The 19,536-nt window shown below is 35.1% G+C and overlaps 1 protein-coding gene across 1 annotated transcript in view; it reads left to right on the forward strand.

The window, feature by feature from the left end:
* The window catches only part of LOC146995294 (uncharacterized protein CG3556-like), a 91,902-nt gene that overhangs the window by 18,959 nt on the left and 53,407 nt on the right, over window positions 1-19,536 (forward strand). Inside the window, exon 2 of the mRNA XM_085823177.1 lies at window positions 6,005-6,156. Coding sequence (XP_085679303.1) covers window positions 6,005-6,156 — 152 coding nt within the window. The remainder of the gene's footprint in view (window positions 1-6,004; window positions 6,157-19,536) is intronic.

The raw sequence follows: 19,536 nt of genomic DNA on the forward strand, positions 1-19,536 counted from the left end.
CTAATGCGGAGAATTTGTTATGATGCAGGTTTTCAGTAGGTTCCAGATTTTCATTGTTGGAACTGCGTGGTCTCTTAAATCTCGTTTGGGTGAAGTCAGTAGAATCCATCGCCTCAGTTTTTGATGTTTCCTCCGAAGTGGAGGAAAATCTCTTGGGTTCAGGGTGGATGTTTCCGTGGAGATGAAATTCATCATTTTGGTTAGGATACGGTAGGCAAATTCATCGGCAGGGGTAAGAGTCTCGTTTTTTTTTTACGAGATCAGATAATCTGCCGTACTCAGTGACCAGTTGCTGGATGAAGGTAGCCATCTTACAAGTAGGTATCACAATGAGGATAATTTACCAAGATAAAAAAATGCACAAATAATTTCAGCGTAACGATCAGACGGCCTACGTAACTGCGTCTGAAAAAAGAGAATCAGTAATATCGCACTAAGGCCTTTTTACCACTCTTTGGTCACTTAAGACCTGTGAGCAACCTTTTTTAAGTGGTAATGACTGATAGTGGCAGAAAAAATCAAATCGACTTGGTAAAACCGAGAGCCGTGCTAAGAGAACCTTCACGTGCGACTGCTCGGACCCGAAGATATTCCTAGAACTTCAGCCAGCGCGCGCTATAAATTTCGTCACTCGTCTGTACTGCGATTGGTCTAAAGCTCCTTGAAGCCTTGTCCCCTTTCAGTAAAGTCAAATGGACCCACCCGCCCACCAACTGAGGACCACAGAATGGCTTTCTCCGATAAGTTGTGATGGGTTGTCTATACCGGTTTTTTTGAGTCAATATTGTTCACTCAAGTTGTAGACAGATCCAGTGATCATAGAATAGGCGTCCTCAGGATCTCTATAAGTGCTGATAGAAGATAGAAGCGCGTTGTTGAGAACCTTATATTGAAGATTATATATATATATATATATATATATATATGTGTGTGTGTGTGTGTGTAAGAAAAGGAATATGTAAAAGATTAAATTAACAGCCTAAATTAATTTCCCTTCTCTATTCTAAAAATAGTAACCCCTCTCTGCACTGTGTAATTTAAAGAAAAATCTATGTCATATGACTCTTACGTAATTAATGATGATGTAAACGGAACTAAAACTCTTAACAGACAATAATAATTTTACAGCAATATTAACCATCCAATCAGAATGCTTTGAGAACGAAAACTAACTCACTCTGACTTAAGATTTCATCCTGAACATCACGCACTTGCTTTCTACGCTTTGGCCTAGCTACACTGCAGTCTGTCTGCTGCTGCTTTCTTGCTACAAAGTTATCGAAAATGTAAGCCTTTTGGACCAGGTATATTTAATGTGCTGACTTGTGTGTAAACGCAACATGTTGCTGATAATAAAACTAAAGATTTAATCTGCCTTCGCCTTCAATTTCCTAGTCATTATGGATCATCACTTCTACGCAATCCAAGTTCCTCCTCCTACTCTTGAATATATTACATTATATATATATATATATATATATATATATGTAATAATAAAATTCCATAGTCAAGAATACACTTAAAATTAGTGTGTAAAAGACTAATGCTCATCCCCTGCCCCGGATAGACTTTTTATTAGACAAAATAAGTAATGCAAATGTTTTTTCTACAATAGATCTAAGATCAGGGCTTTGGCACATTCCTATCCACACTGATGACACCGAAAAATTGGCTTTTATTACAAATTTTGGACTGTATGAATGGCTAAGACTCCCTTTTGGCTTCAAAAATTCACCGGCTATCCAGAGTTATTAAACGCATCATCACTAAAAATAAAATCCAATTTGCTTGTAGTTATTTTGATGACATAATTGTTTACTCTTCTTCCAGAGAACAACATCTAAAGAATTTGAGTGAATTATTTGAAATATTTATTCAAGAAGGTATTAAATTGAACCAGAGAAAATGTGTCTGATAAAATCAATTTTTTAGGTTATGAAATTAGAAAGAGTAAAGTTACCCCAGATAACCAAAATATTGAAAGTATTAAAAATTTGAAATATCCAAGTAATGTAAAAGAACTACAGAGAGTGTTAGGCAGTGTAAATGTTTATCATAAATTCATACCTAATTATGCTAAATTAAGATCTCCTCTAAGTAAATTATTGAAAAAAGATATACCATGGCATTGTGATGATCAATATCAAACTGCTTTTGACGAACTGAAAAATATTCTTATTTCAAAACCAGTCTTACAATTGTATGATCCAAATAAATCTTGTCATGTTTTTGTTGATGCATCACAGATTGCTGTGGAAGTTGTTTTGAAGCAGCCAGATGAAAGTAATGTATTACACCCAGTTTCCTACCATTCTAGAGCTTTAAATGATTACGAGAAAAATTATGCAATTACAGAACTTGAATGTTTAGCTATTGTTGATGCATTAGATAAATTTTATTACTATCTTCACGGTCAAAAATTTACAATCCATACCGATCATGCAGCCCTTGTTTGGCTTAAAAATGTTAAGAATTTAAGAGGCAGATTATTCCGTTGGTCACTCCGACTCAGTATGTATAATTACGAAGTTAAATATCAAAAAGGCTCTACAAACGTTGAAGCTGATATGCTTTCTAGACAACCTGTTTCTCACCAGCTCCAACATTCTGTGTATTTACTTAATCGTGATGAAATTATACAACAGCAAAAAAGTGACAATGTGTGTGATAAAAAATATGTAGAACTAAATGATTTGATAGTATTTAAGAAGGAAAAAGGTTATAAAATTGTGGTACCAAAATCCTTAAGATTAAAATTATTAACTGAAACTCATGAAAAGTTCGGACACCCAGGTATTCATGCTATGTTAAATTTAATCACCCCACAATATTATTGGCCCTACATTAGTAAAGATATTGGAAATTTCGTGAAACATTGCCATGTTTATCAAATTAATAAAAAGAAAAAAAATTGGACTTATGCAAGAAGTACGCCCAACTGATAAACCTTTTGAATGTCTTTCTATTGATACAGTCGGCGGTTTTAATTATTATATTTCTACAAAAAAATATTTACATCTTGTGATCGATCATGCCACACGATATGTCTGGGCTTTTCCATCTAAAAGTGCAACTACAGAAACTTATGCTAATATTTTGAAACAAATTTTCCAAATTCAAGTCCCCGAAAAAATCCTTAGTGACCGCAATACCGCCTTCACCTGCAATAGATTCAAAAAATTTCTTAGAAATTATAATGTAAAACAACTTCTAACTACTGCTCATCACCCCCAGACAAATGGTAAAGTAGAGCGTGTGAACCAAACCCTAGTATCCCGTTTAAGATGTAAAGTAAATTCTACATCATCGAAAATTCCATGGACGAAAATTTTGGATCAAGGTATTAGTGAATATAATAATTCCCCTCATTCGGTAACTAAATTCCCCCCTGCATATCTTTTACTCTGAAAACTTCCTTTCGATTCTCCCCTAGATCAAAATACTTACCCTCCGGTTGACATAGCGAGAAAATTAGCTAAAGAGAGAACTATTGAATATCATAAAAGGAATAAAAGTCGTTATGACACAAAATTTACAGATGTAGATTTTCAACCTGGTGATCTAGTTTTATTTGATGAATTTGAATTTCCGAATACACGTAAATTGACACCTCCCTATTCTGGACCATACCAAATTGTCAAAAAATTATCTGAGGTTAATTATGAAATTGATAAAAAGAATTACCACACAAAGAAACCTACTGATATTGTCCATGTTTCCAGACTACGACACTACCAAGACCCAGAAAATTTTAAACTACATCAGCAATAGGTAGACACACCTTTCTTTTGGTAAACGTTCAACTGGGGTTGCCACTAAAGGTAATTAGAGCACTTCTAATTATTTAATGTCTAATTTTCTGTGTTGTAAATTTTTGGTATGTTGTTTTGTATCTTTGTATTTATTTTGTATTTATGTGTCAATTTTTTGGCAACGACATTAATGGTAATTATAAAATACTATTGAAGTTGAAAGTTGTGTTGAACGACAATGCAGTATATGACATAATTCTCATTGTCGATAGTAAAAGGTAAAATACGAGTAAAATTATTGTGTAAAATGATTATTATCAAAATAAGTGTTTTATATGAATAAGTAGTCAAAATAAAATACTGTAAACAAACTAAAAGTCAAAAGGAAATGTTAAGAAATTAGTCAAGTATTGCAATTGTCAATGATATGAAGAAAAAATAGAGGAAAACCTTCCCTCAAATAGAAATTTTTAATATTAAAGCCACGGCGAAGTGGAAATGAAAGATTTCTAAAATAAGAACTGTTCTAATGTTTTGCAGCAATCTCTAAAGACCTGGATAAAGAACTGAAACTGTTCTCGAGAAATGTTTTCCTAATACTGCATGCATAATGTTATCATCTTTATTTTCTATAAATGACAATATATTAAGGTATATTATTTACAATTTTATACATTGATATTATTACTGACTGTGTTATAGTGAGAGTGTCTATTTAAGATTAATATTATTGTAACTCGAATTCTGGATGCGAGTTCTTCAAACAAATTAAGCAATTATTTAAAATATTTTTTCTATCTGGAATGTCTTGTGGTCGAGGCGCCCGGCTTCAAGCCTTTTCAGATGGGGGGAATATTTTGTAATAATAAAATTCCATAGTCAAGAATACACTTAAAATTCTAACTGTATGTTCTTTTCATTTTTAATGGCGACGGTCTCTTATTTGAATGTGCGTGGAATTAAATTCACAGCCCCGTAGTGAAGTTGTTTTTCCCGCCTTTTGTACACGTACAATTATAGAATGTTCTGGAAATATTTAAAGCGAACTGGATTGGCTGACGAGGCTGACGTCATTTCTTGGAAGCTCCACCTTTCCAGAGGCTATAAAAAGACTCGCAAAAGATATCGGGGGGCTTTTCTTTAATGTAACCATGCAGTAAACTTCATACAAAAAGTTATTAGTAATTCTTTTTTATTTACTTCGGAGATCAGATTTTTGTAATTGCTATTTCTTCTGAATAATAATAAATCGAGTAATCGAGTAGTAATCTGACTACGTATTAACCTTAAAATGACTATGCAAGGTAATGTATAGAGTATCATTTAAATTTCTAACCCGTTATTTTATGTTCATTTATTTTTCTATAAAGCCTCGTTTTTATTTCCCTGCCAGAAGGTAAATTTCCAGCGCGAGTGATATTTAAATTAGGTAGAAAGAAGGAAGTATTTAAACGAAGGTTGTTTAGCCTGCTTGAAGGCCATGTTGCTAACTTTGATTCTCTTGAGATCAGTATTCTGCGCCGTTGAATTATTTTTGCCATTCGGCATGTTTACGCCGATTTCGGTCAAAGCCAGCTTTCCTGCTAGTCAAATGATTAATTTCAGTACATCCATTACATTTAATTTAAAGCCAAAGCTTCTGTAAGCACGAGTTGATGCCTTCTGTTGAACTTTATTTGGATTAATAAAAGGTCCTTTATATTTTTTCCCTGTCGCTGCGATACTTACAAGACACAGACAAAACTCACAAGCTGCCTTTTACAGTACTGTTCTAATTTCATACTACCTAAGAAGGCCAGATCTTACATTGGCGCTCGAACTAAAAGTGGTGGACGATAATTCGTCATAACCATGATTTGGCTATTGGGTCCCCTCATCCCCAGTCGTCCTTTAAAAGGGGGAATATGTAAGATACTTTCTCCGTCCTTTCCGCATGCCTTCGTAATGTAGCTCTGGAAGCACACTCGACAAGTATTCGGGAAATCAAGAAATAGAATCCCGCGAAAGCACTGCACATTTTTTATGTCTTCAGCATAAACAAAAAACGTAATGACTCTACAAATGAGTTTTTTAAACTTACCCATAACCATTTGAAAAATAAAATGAAAATTTAAATTGAAAAAGTGAATCACTCAGATTAAAAATTACAAAAACTAGCTTAAAGCTGATGGAAGTTAGTAAGTTTAGATACAGTTAAATAAAATATATTTTTGTAAAATATAAGAGTGTACTACCGAAATTCTTTATTACAGCAATCAAGGCACAAAGCGTGAAATGTGAGAACAAGACTGAGCTCTCAGGCTCTGTGAAGGAATCGGCTTCATACGATACGGAAAAATGTTGGAAGATTCAAGTTCCAGTAGGCAATTATGTGCGTCTTCAGTTCAAGCAACTTTATTCCGATGTAAGTAAAATAATAAGTAATAATAATAAATAACGGTAGAACAAATTGCATATTAAAAATATATTAAAGATCGAGTTAGAATACTTGAGGAAGATTCAAATTTTCTAAGAGGAAGCCTTAAAAACAAAACATTGAAAATATCCTTAAAACTTTGCCAAAGATGAGGACACATTCAGAGAAATGACGAAGACTGTTGACTGTTGTTTTAAGGATATTTCACTACATTTTTCCCTTCTTTGACCTCCTAAGAGCATTTTTTTAAAGGATAATTTTTTATTACTTATACAAAGCTTACATCATTGAGTTGACTATTGTGCTTATTCTTAAATAAGTGAAAATATTTTTTTCTTTTTTTTAAAGTAATATATTTACTGGAAAAAAACCATTCTTGATGTTTTAGTAAAATTAATTCATGAAGTAATTATTAGTATTAGTAAAATTAATTCATGTGATTTGATGTTTTAGTAAAATTAATTCATGAAGTTTGTTTGGAAAGAAAATCAGCATTTGAAGCAAATAGCAATACAATATTTCCAGCTTTTTCAATAAATTTGTTCTTAAATACAAAAATAATTAAACAGGAAGAAAATGATAGTAATAATTTATAGAAAAATAATAAACAGAAAGAAAGTAATAATCATAATTTACGCAGAAAAAGTAAAATTTTTGCAAGCATGCATTTTCCTGAGCTTCACTAAACTCGGCATAAAGTTGAAAACTTGGAACCATATTAAGCCATGAGTCCTAAACCAGATTTTGTGACGTTGACAGACTGGTTGCCATGGCAATGGAGCTCGGGCTTAATCACTTAAGCCCTTCATGCCCCCGCCTGAACACAGCAATAGCTGATCAAAAGACCAGTTTAGCTCGTGTACTCAGTGGAACTCGAATATAATAAAATTGTCCCTTGATGGAGGAGAAGGTCGCTATTGAATAGACCTAACTACCAAACTTATTTTGACTTCGCCTCAAAACTACCATAATTTTTTTAACTTTAAGATTACTAGCAGATAGCAGGCGAAATAAATATTTTAGGAGGCAGCAGTGTCTAACAATTAAATTTAATAAAACACTTTATGTAATGTATATTTGAAAATTTTCTCATTAAATGTTTTATGTTCTATAGACATCAATAAATAGTTTTCCTTTGGAAGAATCGATTCCGCAAAATTTACGCCAACTGGCTAATGCAACAGATTCACAGAATACATAGGCAATTTATTGTTCCTACCATGAATTAGTTTCAAATACGATCCTCCATCCATAAATAAAAGTTGATGGAAGAAGCAGACTCAACTGATCAACTGCGATCGTGATGGGGAGGGAACATGATTTGACTAATCTGTGCACTACAGCACTGTTTTAGAAAACGCACAATTTGTGAGTTGTCCCTCTACATTTGTAGTGAAATATAACGTAAATTAACTGTAAAATAGAATTTCGACGTATCGGAGCTCAAACTGTGGAACGTAACGACTCATTGACGGTAGACGTAAATGACACCCCCGAAGATATTCCGATGGCCATTTGCAGCTGTGGATTGATATTAATTAACATAATAGTACGAAAACTCGACTATCGAGGAATGGCTCGTCACCAAATGTATAGAAGGTTACATTCCGGCTCGAAACTTCTTAACGGCACTACCCGGAAGCATGAATTGACATGTTTTCCCATATTTTCTAGTGTTTTCTCTCTTTGATACCTCTAAACAGTAATCTAAACTAATGTGGATATCTCTCAAAATTTACTGATGCCGTATACTTCTACATGTTTGTTCGCACCTGCGCATCTGTAATGTAATCCACCCATGCGCATCTGTAATGTGATGATCAAACGAGTTTGAGAATCGCCATCGACGGTGTAAGAGGGCTGGTCACATCTATGAGTTAATTGTAATTAATTATGAGAATTAATAAAGAACCGAACCAGCGAATTTATTTAGAGTGCGTTATTTGGGATGAGACCCAAACATATCTGGTCCGTCGAGCCGGAGCGTTAGTTTTGTGCGTGAATAAATAGTGTTTCGTTTTTTGAGAACACAGGAGTGTTTGTGTTTGCCAGTATTCCCAGCTTGTTCTTTTCAACGAATATCGCTGATTTTGGATAAGAATATTCATCAAAAGTGACTCACTGCAGAGGCAAGTGATTCCTCTCTTGTTAATTCTGTACATTCTGTGCTTGTTTTGTTATAAATAAAAATGTTATTTAAGGGTGCTTAAAAAGAAGATTTAAAGCATATTGCCTTAGAAATAAATCTAAATGTTGACGAAAAAATGACTATAGCAGATTTGACTTATTGAGAATAGTGAAATTTTCAAAACTAAACAAGATTAAGTAAAAGAGATAGCAAACTCTATTATCGAAAATAGAAAACAGGAAGAGCAAAAACTTGTCGAGTTAGAAAAAACAAAACTTAAGAGATCAAAGAATGAGTTAGAGTTGGCTAAGCTTAAAGCAGAAACTAAACTTGATCGTGTAAGCGAAACCGAAACAAAATCAGAGTCACTTGATCAATTAATAAAAGGAATCAGAACCTTAACTGTAAAAATTCCTATACGGCCTGGGAGTTAGGGAATTTTCTTTTCGTCATTAGAACGAGCTTTTATTACAAAAAATGTTTCGGAGGACTACAAAGCAGAAATTCTGTTAAATCTGTTAGGAGACAAAGCTTCGAATATAATAACCCATTTACATGATAAGGATATCGCGAATTATGAAAAAGTAAAAGAAGTAGTTCTGAAGGAGTTTCAGCCAACACCATATTCGTGTTTAGAAAACTTTAGAAAAACTGTTAAACAACCACATGAAACTCATGTGCAGTTTGGTTCACGCTTAGTAACTGTTTGGGATTATTATTTAAAATTAAGGAAGGTAACTGACTTCGAGACCCTCAAACAACTAATAGTTTCAGATAGGTTGTACCAATCTTTAGATACGGGAACAGCTTCTCACATTGCAGTGAGGCAAGGGGATTCATGGTTTTCACCTAGTGAGTTAGGTAAAGAAATAGATTTATATTTCACGTCACGAGGAAAACCTCTTACTGAGAATTCTCATGTTAATCGTAAGTATAATAGCTCAAATAATCAAATAATAGCTCAAAAAGTGTACCTAAAGTGTTTTTATCAGATGTTAAAACAGAGAACTGTATTTTATGCCACGAGAATCAGAGTGGCAAAATGCCCATCGTATTTAAAATTACCGGTACAAGAAAGAGTACAGGGCGTGAAATCTAATAAATTATGTTTTAACTGTCTACACATGCATTCAGTATCAAATTGCCCATCGAAATATTCTTGTTTTTTTCAAAAACGGCACCACAAAACTATTGACTTTCCGAAAGCAAATAATATCGTAAAGGAGAAAGAATGTTCTTCATCGGAACAAAATAAAAACAAAACAAATGTATCTGACTGCAACCTTCCCAAACGAGATGACTCATCGACCTTGAATGTTAATGCGCAGGAGTTCCTTCAAAAGGCATTTATTAGCAATTATTCGAATGAACAGAGTACAGTTCTGCTTTCAACGGTCGTATGTTTTCTAATTGATAACGAGAGAAAAAACACAGAGTGAAGTGTCTGCTAGATGGGGGCAGTACGTCGAACTTTTTGACACGGAATCTTATTGAGCATTTGCAGTTAGAGAAAGAAAAAAACAAACATTTCCGTTTCGGGAATAAATGATGCTACTTTAACAATAACGTATAAAATCAATGCTTCGATATGCAATAAAGAAGGAACTTTTATAAAGAATTTGGACTTTTTAGTAATTCTAAAAATAACTGCTGATTTAACACCTTCGCGCAAAATTAAAATTTCAGCGCAAGATCTTCCTAATTTAAAATTAGCAGATTAAGGATTTAATGTTCCAGAAAGGGTAGATATGTTGTTGGGAGCGGGAGTTTTTTATGAACTTTTGAAACCGAGTCAAATTCGAATGAATAATCCTGATATTATTTTTCAAGATACAGTTTTTGGTTTTATCGTGTCTGGAAGTATTCCAACAGAGACTGAAAACAGGGTTCATTGTGGGTTGATAAAGTGTAAGGATCCTAAGTTTTACTAACGTTTATTTTATTTTAAATCTTTACTATCACTTCTTATTTTCTACTTCCGGCCAGAATTTAAAGCTTTTAACTTATTTATGCAAATTTGTCTTGCTAACGCCAAGTACTTAAGTTGTGGCTTTTTGCCAAGCAAGAGAGAGGAAGGAGTTATTAGAAGCAGGCCGCTTGCCATAGTAGTTTTACTCGTTTGCTCGTTGCCTTCAAGGCCAGAGGTTTAATCCTCTTGATAATTTTAAACGTATCGTAGTTTTAGCAGCTCTCTGTACTACATACGGCTTTTTGTTAATTAACGGCCAATCTTAAAGTAGGCACTTGTATATTAATCCAAAGTTAGTTTAGTTAGAGTTTTAGTTAATATTTTTATATTCTTACGTTCAGACCACAAGTGGTTGGTCTCTGTATTCCGAAGTCCGGAAGTCTCTGTAAAGATAGAAAAATAAAGGGTTTCGTATACCCTTCCTGTGTGTATTGTCTGCTTCACAATTTATTGAACATAGCTTTAGTAAGCTCCCTGTTTCGAGTCAGGACAGTTCATGTTTCCAAGGCAAGTAAAGAGGAATACCAGTCCTGATAGTGGCGCCCGACGAAGAAGAATAACCATGGCCGAGTTTAAAGAAGAACCTGTGCTGCCTGCAGAAGCGGCTCAGAATCCAGAAATGCCAGCTGCCGCCCTGGAAGGATTTGGTTACATCGTCCAGACCATGAGCGCATCGATGAAACCAGAAGCAACATTCAATGGAAACTCACCGGTAACCAGTTTTTTGGAAAAATTGGATGACCACTTCATACTGTACCCAGTCCATGAATTCCAGAAAGTCACCTTAGCTACCAGCGCTTTGAGAAGCCAAGCGCTTAATTGGTTCAAATGTATAGGCAGAAGCCTCTTGGGTCAAGCGGGAAGTCCCACCTATACTTACGAAAATTTCAAGACTGCCCTAGTAAAAGCCTTCCCTGTCGTAAGAAATCGTTCCAAATTAGATGAGGAACTCTTCAGCATATACCAGAAACTAATTGAAAATCTCTCAAGCTTTATTTTAAGAAAAATTCACGTCTTTAAACTCTTGTATGGAAGCCATCCGGATCCTGAGATAATCCAAATGATTTTGCCGAGGTTACTTCCCCAAGTACAAGACTTTATTGAATTAAGGAATCCGACTACATTGGAAAAGTTATTTGAGCTAGCAAATCAGTTTGAAAGAAGAAGAACGGCGGACATTGAAAGAAGACGCCAGTATGAGCAACGAAGCCAATTTGGTGCGCCAAGACCACAGCAAAGGCAAGAACACGGCTACGGAAGCAAAGCGAATCAGTGGGCAAGGAAACGAGAGTATCAAAAAACAACCGGCGAACGTCGACAGTTCAATATTAAGCCAGAAAAAAAGTCTGAAGGCCAGCGGAAAAAGAAGGAAGGCATGGAAAGGAAGAAACAAAATTTAAACTAAAACGGATTTCTGCTGACGGGAGGGTGCGGAAATCCGAAGGCCAAGAAAACCTCTCTTCTTTCAAGTTAAATAGAGTTATGGTGAAAAATTTGACTCTTCCAAAGATTGAAGTTTTGGTGAATAACATCCCAGCCACCGCACTCCTGGATACAGGCGCGCAATGTTCCTGCGTGGCAGAAGATTTTTTTAGGAAGTATTTCCGTAGATACCGCATATATAATTCGGATAATATGACATTGTTAGCTGCGCAGGGAGAAAGATGCAAATGCATAGGTAAAATACCCTTATATATTCGTATCAAGGACGAGCAAGTAAAGATCATGTTTTTTATCGTAAAAAATTTACAAGCACATGTCATTTTAGGGATAGATTTTCTTTCAGAGGCGGAAGCAACGCTGGATTTTAACGAAGCGTTCCTTAAGCTGACAATGAAACCAGTTCGAGAAGAAAAAACAGAACCACCGACGTTAAACCTCGACCACCTACCTAAGGAAGAGCAACAAAAAATTCGACAAGTGGTAAGTGAATTTGCTTCGTTATTTATTGATATTCCCGGATTTACTCAAGTTACTCACCATAGTATCGACACCGGAGATTCACTGCCAGTTCGCCACAAACCATATCGATATGATAAGAATAAAGAAAAAATTATAGAGTGGCACATTCGAGATATGTTACGTAAAAAGATCATAACGCCCATCTCAAGTAGTTATGCTAGCCCGGTTGTGTTATGTAAGAAAAATAATGACTATCCGGTAACACATCCGAAAAGGAGGCGTTTTGCAATTGACTATCGTAAATTAAACTCCATGACTAAATATCCGGTATAACCGTTACCTATTATTGAAGAAATTCTAAGGAACATAACTTCTACCAAATATAACCAAGTCTGGCACTTATGCATTCTTGCGTATGCCGTTTGGCCTTTCAGGGGCACCGGCAACATTTCAGCGATGTATGGATATTGTGCTAAGGCCTGTTCTTGGAAAGACCACATTTATCTATTTAGACGATATCATTATTACTAGTGATAATCTGGACCAACATGTACAGGATTTAAGACAGGTGTTTTCATTATTAAATGAGGCCGGTCTAAAAGTTAATGTCGAAAAGTGCAAATTTGCAGCCCCTGAATTAAAATACTTAGGTTACAAAATATCTCAGAAAGGAATCGAGACGGACGAATCAAAAATAATCGCTGTGCAAAAGTATCCGCCTCCAAATACGGCGAAGAAGCTCTCTTCTTTTCTAGGACTTTGTTCATATTATAGGTCCTTTATAAAAGATTTTGCAGCTATTGCTGAACCATTGTTAAAACTAAAAAGAAAAAAGGCAAGATTTTCGTGGACGGCCGAAGCCAATAGTGCTTTCGAAAAATTAAAGCAAGCATTAACGCAAGCCCTGTTTTGAAATTTCCTGAGAACGATGAGAATTTAGAAATTTCAGCGGATGCTTCGGATTATGCGGTGGGAGCGGTACTTTCGCAAAATCAGCACCCCGTGGCATTTTTTAGTAGAACTTTAAATCAAACACAAAGAAATTATTCCGCGACTGAGAGAGAAGCACTTGCAGTTCTGCTAGCAGTGCAAAAGTTCCGAGTCTATTTTAGAAGGGCGCCAATAACAGTGTATTCTGATCATGCGGCGGTAACTAGATTGTACTCAGGGAAAAACTTATCCCCAAGGTTAATAAGATGGGCACTCAAGTTACAAGAGTATAATCTGGTAATCAACCCCCGGAAAGGAAAATATCGTAGCAGATGCCCTATCCAGAATAAAAATAGATGAAGAAGGTAATACTGTAAAGGTGGCAATGCTCACAGCATGTACGATACATTCTCGAGAAACTGTAATAACCGAACTGGGTAAGGATCCTGAATTTAAAAACATTTATGAGTATTTAAAGGATCCTGAAAATTTTAGCCACCAAGGTATTGTGGCGATAAGAAATAGGGCGGCCCATTACGAACTAATAGATGGTCTATTATTTTATACAAAAACTACGAATTCCAACAACGAATTTCGACCTGTTATCCCAGCTAGTCTTAGATTAAATATACTGCAGGAGTTACACGACTCCCCTTTAGCTTCTCATATTGGTATTCGAAAAACCATTCAACGTGTACGCGAAGCAGTTTAGTTTCCTGAGCTACAAAAGTTAACAAGGGCGTATGTCCAGTCCTGCCCAACATGTCAAGCAGTTAATTATATTAATTTCCGCCCGGCCGGGTTTCTAAATAGCATTAAATCCGAATTTCCAAATGAAATAATTGGCATCGATTTATTGGGCCCTTTCCCAAAAATTCAGTTAAATAAAAGATGGTATCTCCTTGTTATGGTTGATCATTTTAGTAAGTGGACCGAAATTGTTCCCTTAAAACGAGCCTCCGCGAAATTAGTTACTGATTCTATTTTAAATAAATATATTTTAAAATACGGGGCTCCCCTAAAAGTTATATCGGATAATGGTCCTCAATTTGTAAGTAATATATTTGAAGACATGTGCCAAAAACTGGGCATACGTCATTTAAAAATGGTCCCGTATCGGCCGCAATCAAATATAGCGGAACGGGTCAATAGAAATATAGTGAAAATTATCCGTAGTTATGTTAAAAATTTTCATAAAAGCTTAGGACCGCAAAACATGATACGACGGGCAAAACTCCTGCTGAGTTATTTTTAGGCAGAAAGATTATAACGCCGTTAGATAAATTATTTTATGTTCAACAAAGAACCCCAGAATTTAAAATGGGCGATATAGAAAAATTAATTAAAGAAGCAAAAACGAACACTGAAGTAGCACACAGAAAACAGAAGCTCTATTATGATTTGAAACGACGGGGAGTAACTTATAAAGTAGGGGATGAAGTGTTAAAAATTAAGCATTCACTTTCTTCAGCACCAGAAGATAAAACTGCCAAATTTTGTCCACGATTTGAAGGACCATATATCATAGAAAAAGTAAATCAGGCTGTAGTGGTGTTAAAAGCCAGGAATGGTGAAACCTGCACCGCAAACATTGACCAGATAAAACCATTCTATAATCGTAATAAAATGCCAATATTTAAAGATCTTTTGCTGGATCCGGCACGGCAGGCACAAGCTCCAGAGGTGGAACAACGACAATCACAAGGGCAAGCCATTACTAGACAGGAGCAGTTGAAAAGAAAGTTCCCCCGTTGGAAAATTGAAGGTAACAAGAAAAAGAAGCCGTTCTACCGACCAGAAAAGAGAGGGCACGACCACCCCCGGAATGAAGAAGGGAGAAGTACGACGAAAGGTCTTCAAGGGTGACCGAACTGGAAGGAAAAGAAAGTTCATGGAGGAAGGAACAGAAGGGCGAACCCGTACAAGACGGAAGATCAACCAGACTATAGTCTTCGCCACTTTCCAAGATTGGGCAGAAAAAAGGATGTCTGAATATCACAAAGATAAGTAAAACTTTATGTTACTTTGAAACCTTAAGTTAATTTTTCATTCTTACTGAAAGTGGCAGAATTCAAGAAGTTTTACCTCATGTGAGGCCTACCTTTATCGCCAAAAAGGCGAGAAATGAGTTGTTACCTATTTTGATATTGTTTCTCAATTACTCGCGAGTAAAACTAAAATTAATGTATAACAGGAATGTGTAAATACTTGAATATTGTAAAAGCATTGATAATCTTTGAGAAAGGTATCTTAAGAAAATTGTAAAAAAAATTATTGTATAAAATTTTATTTAAAAGATTCTGGCAAGAAAGAAGTTTTAGTCTGAAAGACTTTTGAAATGTAGTATTTCAATGTAGAAGAATTGGCACTTGCTTGGAAAAGAATAGAAGTTAACAATGTACTACTAATGTATGTTTTAAAATGCGTAAAATTAACGGCATGTTAATATGTCCTTATATACAATGTGAACTGTTATTTTAAAAGTTAAAATATACTGTGATATGTTAAAAGTGAAAGTAATGCCAAAAATTTTAACTTATTCGTTTGACTGTAAAAAGAGCAAATTATTGTGAATATGTGTTAAAGGTTGAATGAATGTAGTTAGGCTCTCTGACGCTACACTTCAGAGTTAGCCACTTTTCAGAATAGTACCTCAGGGTTTAGAGATGAATATAAGGTGTGTTCTGAGGTCTTGTTATGTTGAATTTTAACACGTTAGTGTTTTGATTGCAGGCGGTAGTGTTGAACACTTGTACATAGACACGCTCGTGTTTGGTGTTTTCCTTTACAACACATGTCAGAGAGCACGGGGAGATAATTAAATAACGTCATGAATGAAATAGGAATGTTAAGAGAAATATAAGTATTCATGTTACTTGCCATTTAATTGTGTAACATTTCATTAAACTAGTTTTCCTTCCAGATCTCTGGAAGAAACCAGATTTCAACTAAGAACTCCTGTTTAGATGCAGTACAGATGAAAAGTAATTGTCCATGGAGTTGTTAATGTAAAAACGACTTTTCTTTTAAAATTTCTAGTTTCTAGTGAGAAATGTTTGTAAAAGATTGGCTTCGCGTTAGATTCTAGAGCTAAAAGTTTTCAACAAGGTCGTTTTAGACCTCACTTTCAAACTAATTAACTCTGGCGGGAAGTATGTAAGGATCCTTAACGTTTATTTTATTTTAAATCTTTACTATCACTTCTTATTTTGTACTTCCGGCCAGAATTTAAATCTTTTAACTTATTTATGCAAATTTGTCTTGCTAACGCCAAGTACTTAAGCTGTGGCTTTTTGCCAAGCAAGAGAGAGGAAGGAGTTATTAGAAGCAGGCCGCTTGCCATAGTAGTTTTACTCGTTTGCTGGTTGCCTTCAAGGCCAGAGGTTTAATCCTCTTGATAATTTTAAACGTATCGTAGTTTTAGCAGCTCTCTGTATTACATACGGCTTTTTGTTAATTAACGGCCAATCTTAAAGTAGGCACTTGTATATTAATCCAAAGTTAGAGTTTTAGTTAATATTTTTATATTCTTACGTTCAGACCACAAGTGGTTGGTCTCTGTATTCCGAAGTCCGGAAATCTCTGTAAAGATAGAAAAATAAAGGGTTTCGTATACCCTTCCTGTGTGTATTGTATACTTCACAATTTATTGAACATAGCTTTAGTAGGCTCCCTGTTTCGAGTCAGGACAGTTCATGTTTCCAAGGCAAGTAAAGAGGAATACCGGTCCTGATAAAAGGAAGAAGACAACTTAGATAAAACTCTTAGAAAATTTTGGGAATTAGAAAATATTGAAACTGATAAACCCAAAAACAAAAAATTTTTCATTTGTGAGAAACATTTCGTAGAAAATTATACACGAGATAAAACCGGTAGGTACGTTTTTAAAATGCCATTAAAGGAGGATTCGGACACTTTAGGAAATTCTAAACAAATTGCAACAAGTAAATTAAATTCCTTATGGAAACGCTTAGTTAAGAATCCCGAATATTTAAAATTATATTCAGGTTTTTTAAAAGAATATCAACAGTTAGGACATATGGTTGAGGTGAGTGAAAGCGAGGAGGAACGAGGTTCATATTACATTCCTCATATTGGAGTATATAGGGGAGAAGAGAAAAGTAAGTCGACTTCCTTGAGGGTAGTATTTAACGCTTCTTCTTTGACAACCAAAGGAAACTCTCTAAATTCTATACAGTATAATGGAGGAGTGATAGAAGATGATTTATTCTCAATTATGCTGAGATTCAGGAAATATATTTTTGCTTTCACTGCTGATATACAAAAGATGTATCGAGCTATTTCTATCCATCTAGATCAGTGGAAGTTGTAAAGGATTTTATGGAAAGAAGGCATTGATAAGCCAGTTAAGAACTTTGAGCTAACCACCGTTACCTATGGAACTGTGAGTGCACCATTTTTAGCAATGAGAACACTTGTACAGCTGTCAAAGGACGAAGGAGATAAATTTCTTTTAGCAGCACCTGTACTGAGAGAAGATATGTACATGGACGATATTCTATCTGGAGCTGAGTCGCTAAGTTCTGCGTTAGAACTTCAAAATCAGTTAATAGGCATTATGAAGTGTGGAGGTATGTTACTCCATAAGTGGTGCAGTAATGCTACTGAACTGTGTCAAACAAACGACAAAACATATCCCTTTTTTAAATCAGAAGAATCTAAAGCATTGGGTATTTTATGGAAGTCAGAAAGAGATTGTTTGAGCTTCAACGTTAAAATCGAAGACAACGTAAAGGTTACGAAACGGCAAGTGTTATCCGTCATATCTCGCATCTTTGACCCATTGGGTATAGTTTCCCCAGTTATAATTGTAGCAAAAATATTTATGCAGAAATTATGGCTGTTAAAATTGAACTGGAATGATGTTTTGCCAGAAAAGGAGGCTAAAGAATGGAAATAATTCTCCACTACCTTGCAGCTAATTGAAGCTACATTGAAGTCCATAGATGTATTTTATTACCAGATAGAACCAAGATTGAATTACATGGTTTCTGTGATGCCTCGGAGGCCGCCTATGGAGCAGTTATCTACTGTAAAGCAACATCAGCAACAAACCATACATCAGTGAGGTTGGTGTGCAGTAAATCGCGTGTCTCCCCGCTAAAGAAGACTACAATCCCAAGACTATTCACCTTTGGACCGATTCTATGATTGTGCAGTCAGGGACCAACAAAGAGCCACATCTGCTCAAGACATTTGTTGCAAACCGGATTTCAAAGATACAAGATCTGACTGAAATAGCACAGTGGCATCATATCGCTTCTGAAGAAAACCCATCAGATCTCATATCTAGAGGTATGTCTGCCAAAAAACTGCAACTAAGTCAACTGTGGTCGAACGGGCCTGATTTCTTAATGAAGGATGAGTACCCTATAAGAGTTATACCTGAAGCAATTACTGAAAGGACAGTAATGAACTTAAAAACTTTGCTGATTCTGAACTATCTACATGTTTAAATCTGAATGTGAATAATTTTGTTAATGATTTATTGAATTGCAGTAATAAGTATTTAAAATTAATTCGTATTATAAGTTTTTGTTTTAGGTTTTACAAGAATTGTAAGCAAGAACAAAAGAAGGTAGGTAACTTACAAGTGGGAGAATTGAGAGCAGCTGAAAAAACTTTAATAAAATTAGTACAGGGTGATTATTTTATAAATGAGATAAATGATCTTAAAAAATCAGGTATTGTTCCAAGAAATAGTTCTATTAAAAGTCTTAACCCTTTCGTTGACAGTAACGGACTGTTGAGAGTTGGAGGTAGATTAAAAAATAGCAATTTAACTTATGAGAAAAAATTTCCTATTATTCTGCCTTCTAAACATAAATTAAAGGAGTTAATAGTTAATTACTATCATATAAAATATTTGCATGTGGGTCCTCAATCTTTGTTATATCATATAAGACAAAAATTCTGGATTGTAAGTGGTAGAAATGTTTGTAGAAAAATTGTAAAAATTTGTATAATATGTTTTAAAGCTAATCCCATTGTAGCTCAGCAAATCATGGGTGATTTGCCCAAGGAAAGAATCACAGCTAATCTTACATTCAATTGTACTGAAGTTGACCTCTGTGGCCCATTCTTAATTAAGTACAAAATCCAGAGAAAAGGTATATATCAAAACGTTTATATGTGTATATTCATTTGTATGGTTACTAAGGCCATTCATTTAGAGCTGATAACAGACCTAACATCTGAAGCATTAATAGCTACCTTGAAACGTTTCTTTGCACGAAGAGGTAAAAGTTTAACACTAGTGATAACGCTACGAATTTTGTAGGTGCAAATGCAGAATTAAAGAGGTTAAACAAACTAGTGAACGAACAAGATGAGCTTTTAGCTGGTTATTTGAGTTCTGAGAATATCGAATGGAAATTTCTCCCTCCCAGAGCACCCAATTTTGGAGGCCTTTGGGAGG

This window comes from Stegodyphus dumicola, chromosome 9 (genome assembly GCF_044657685.1).
Source record: "Stegodyphus dumicola isolate Sdum_Otavi_A_Nest chromosome 9, ASM4465768v1".
Lineage (NCBI taxonomy): Eukaryota > Metazoa > Arthropoda > Arachnida > Araneae > Eresidae > Stegodyphus > Stegodyphus dumicola.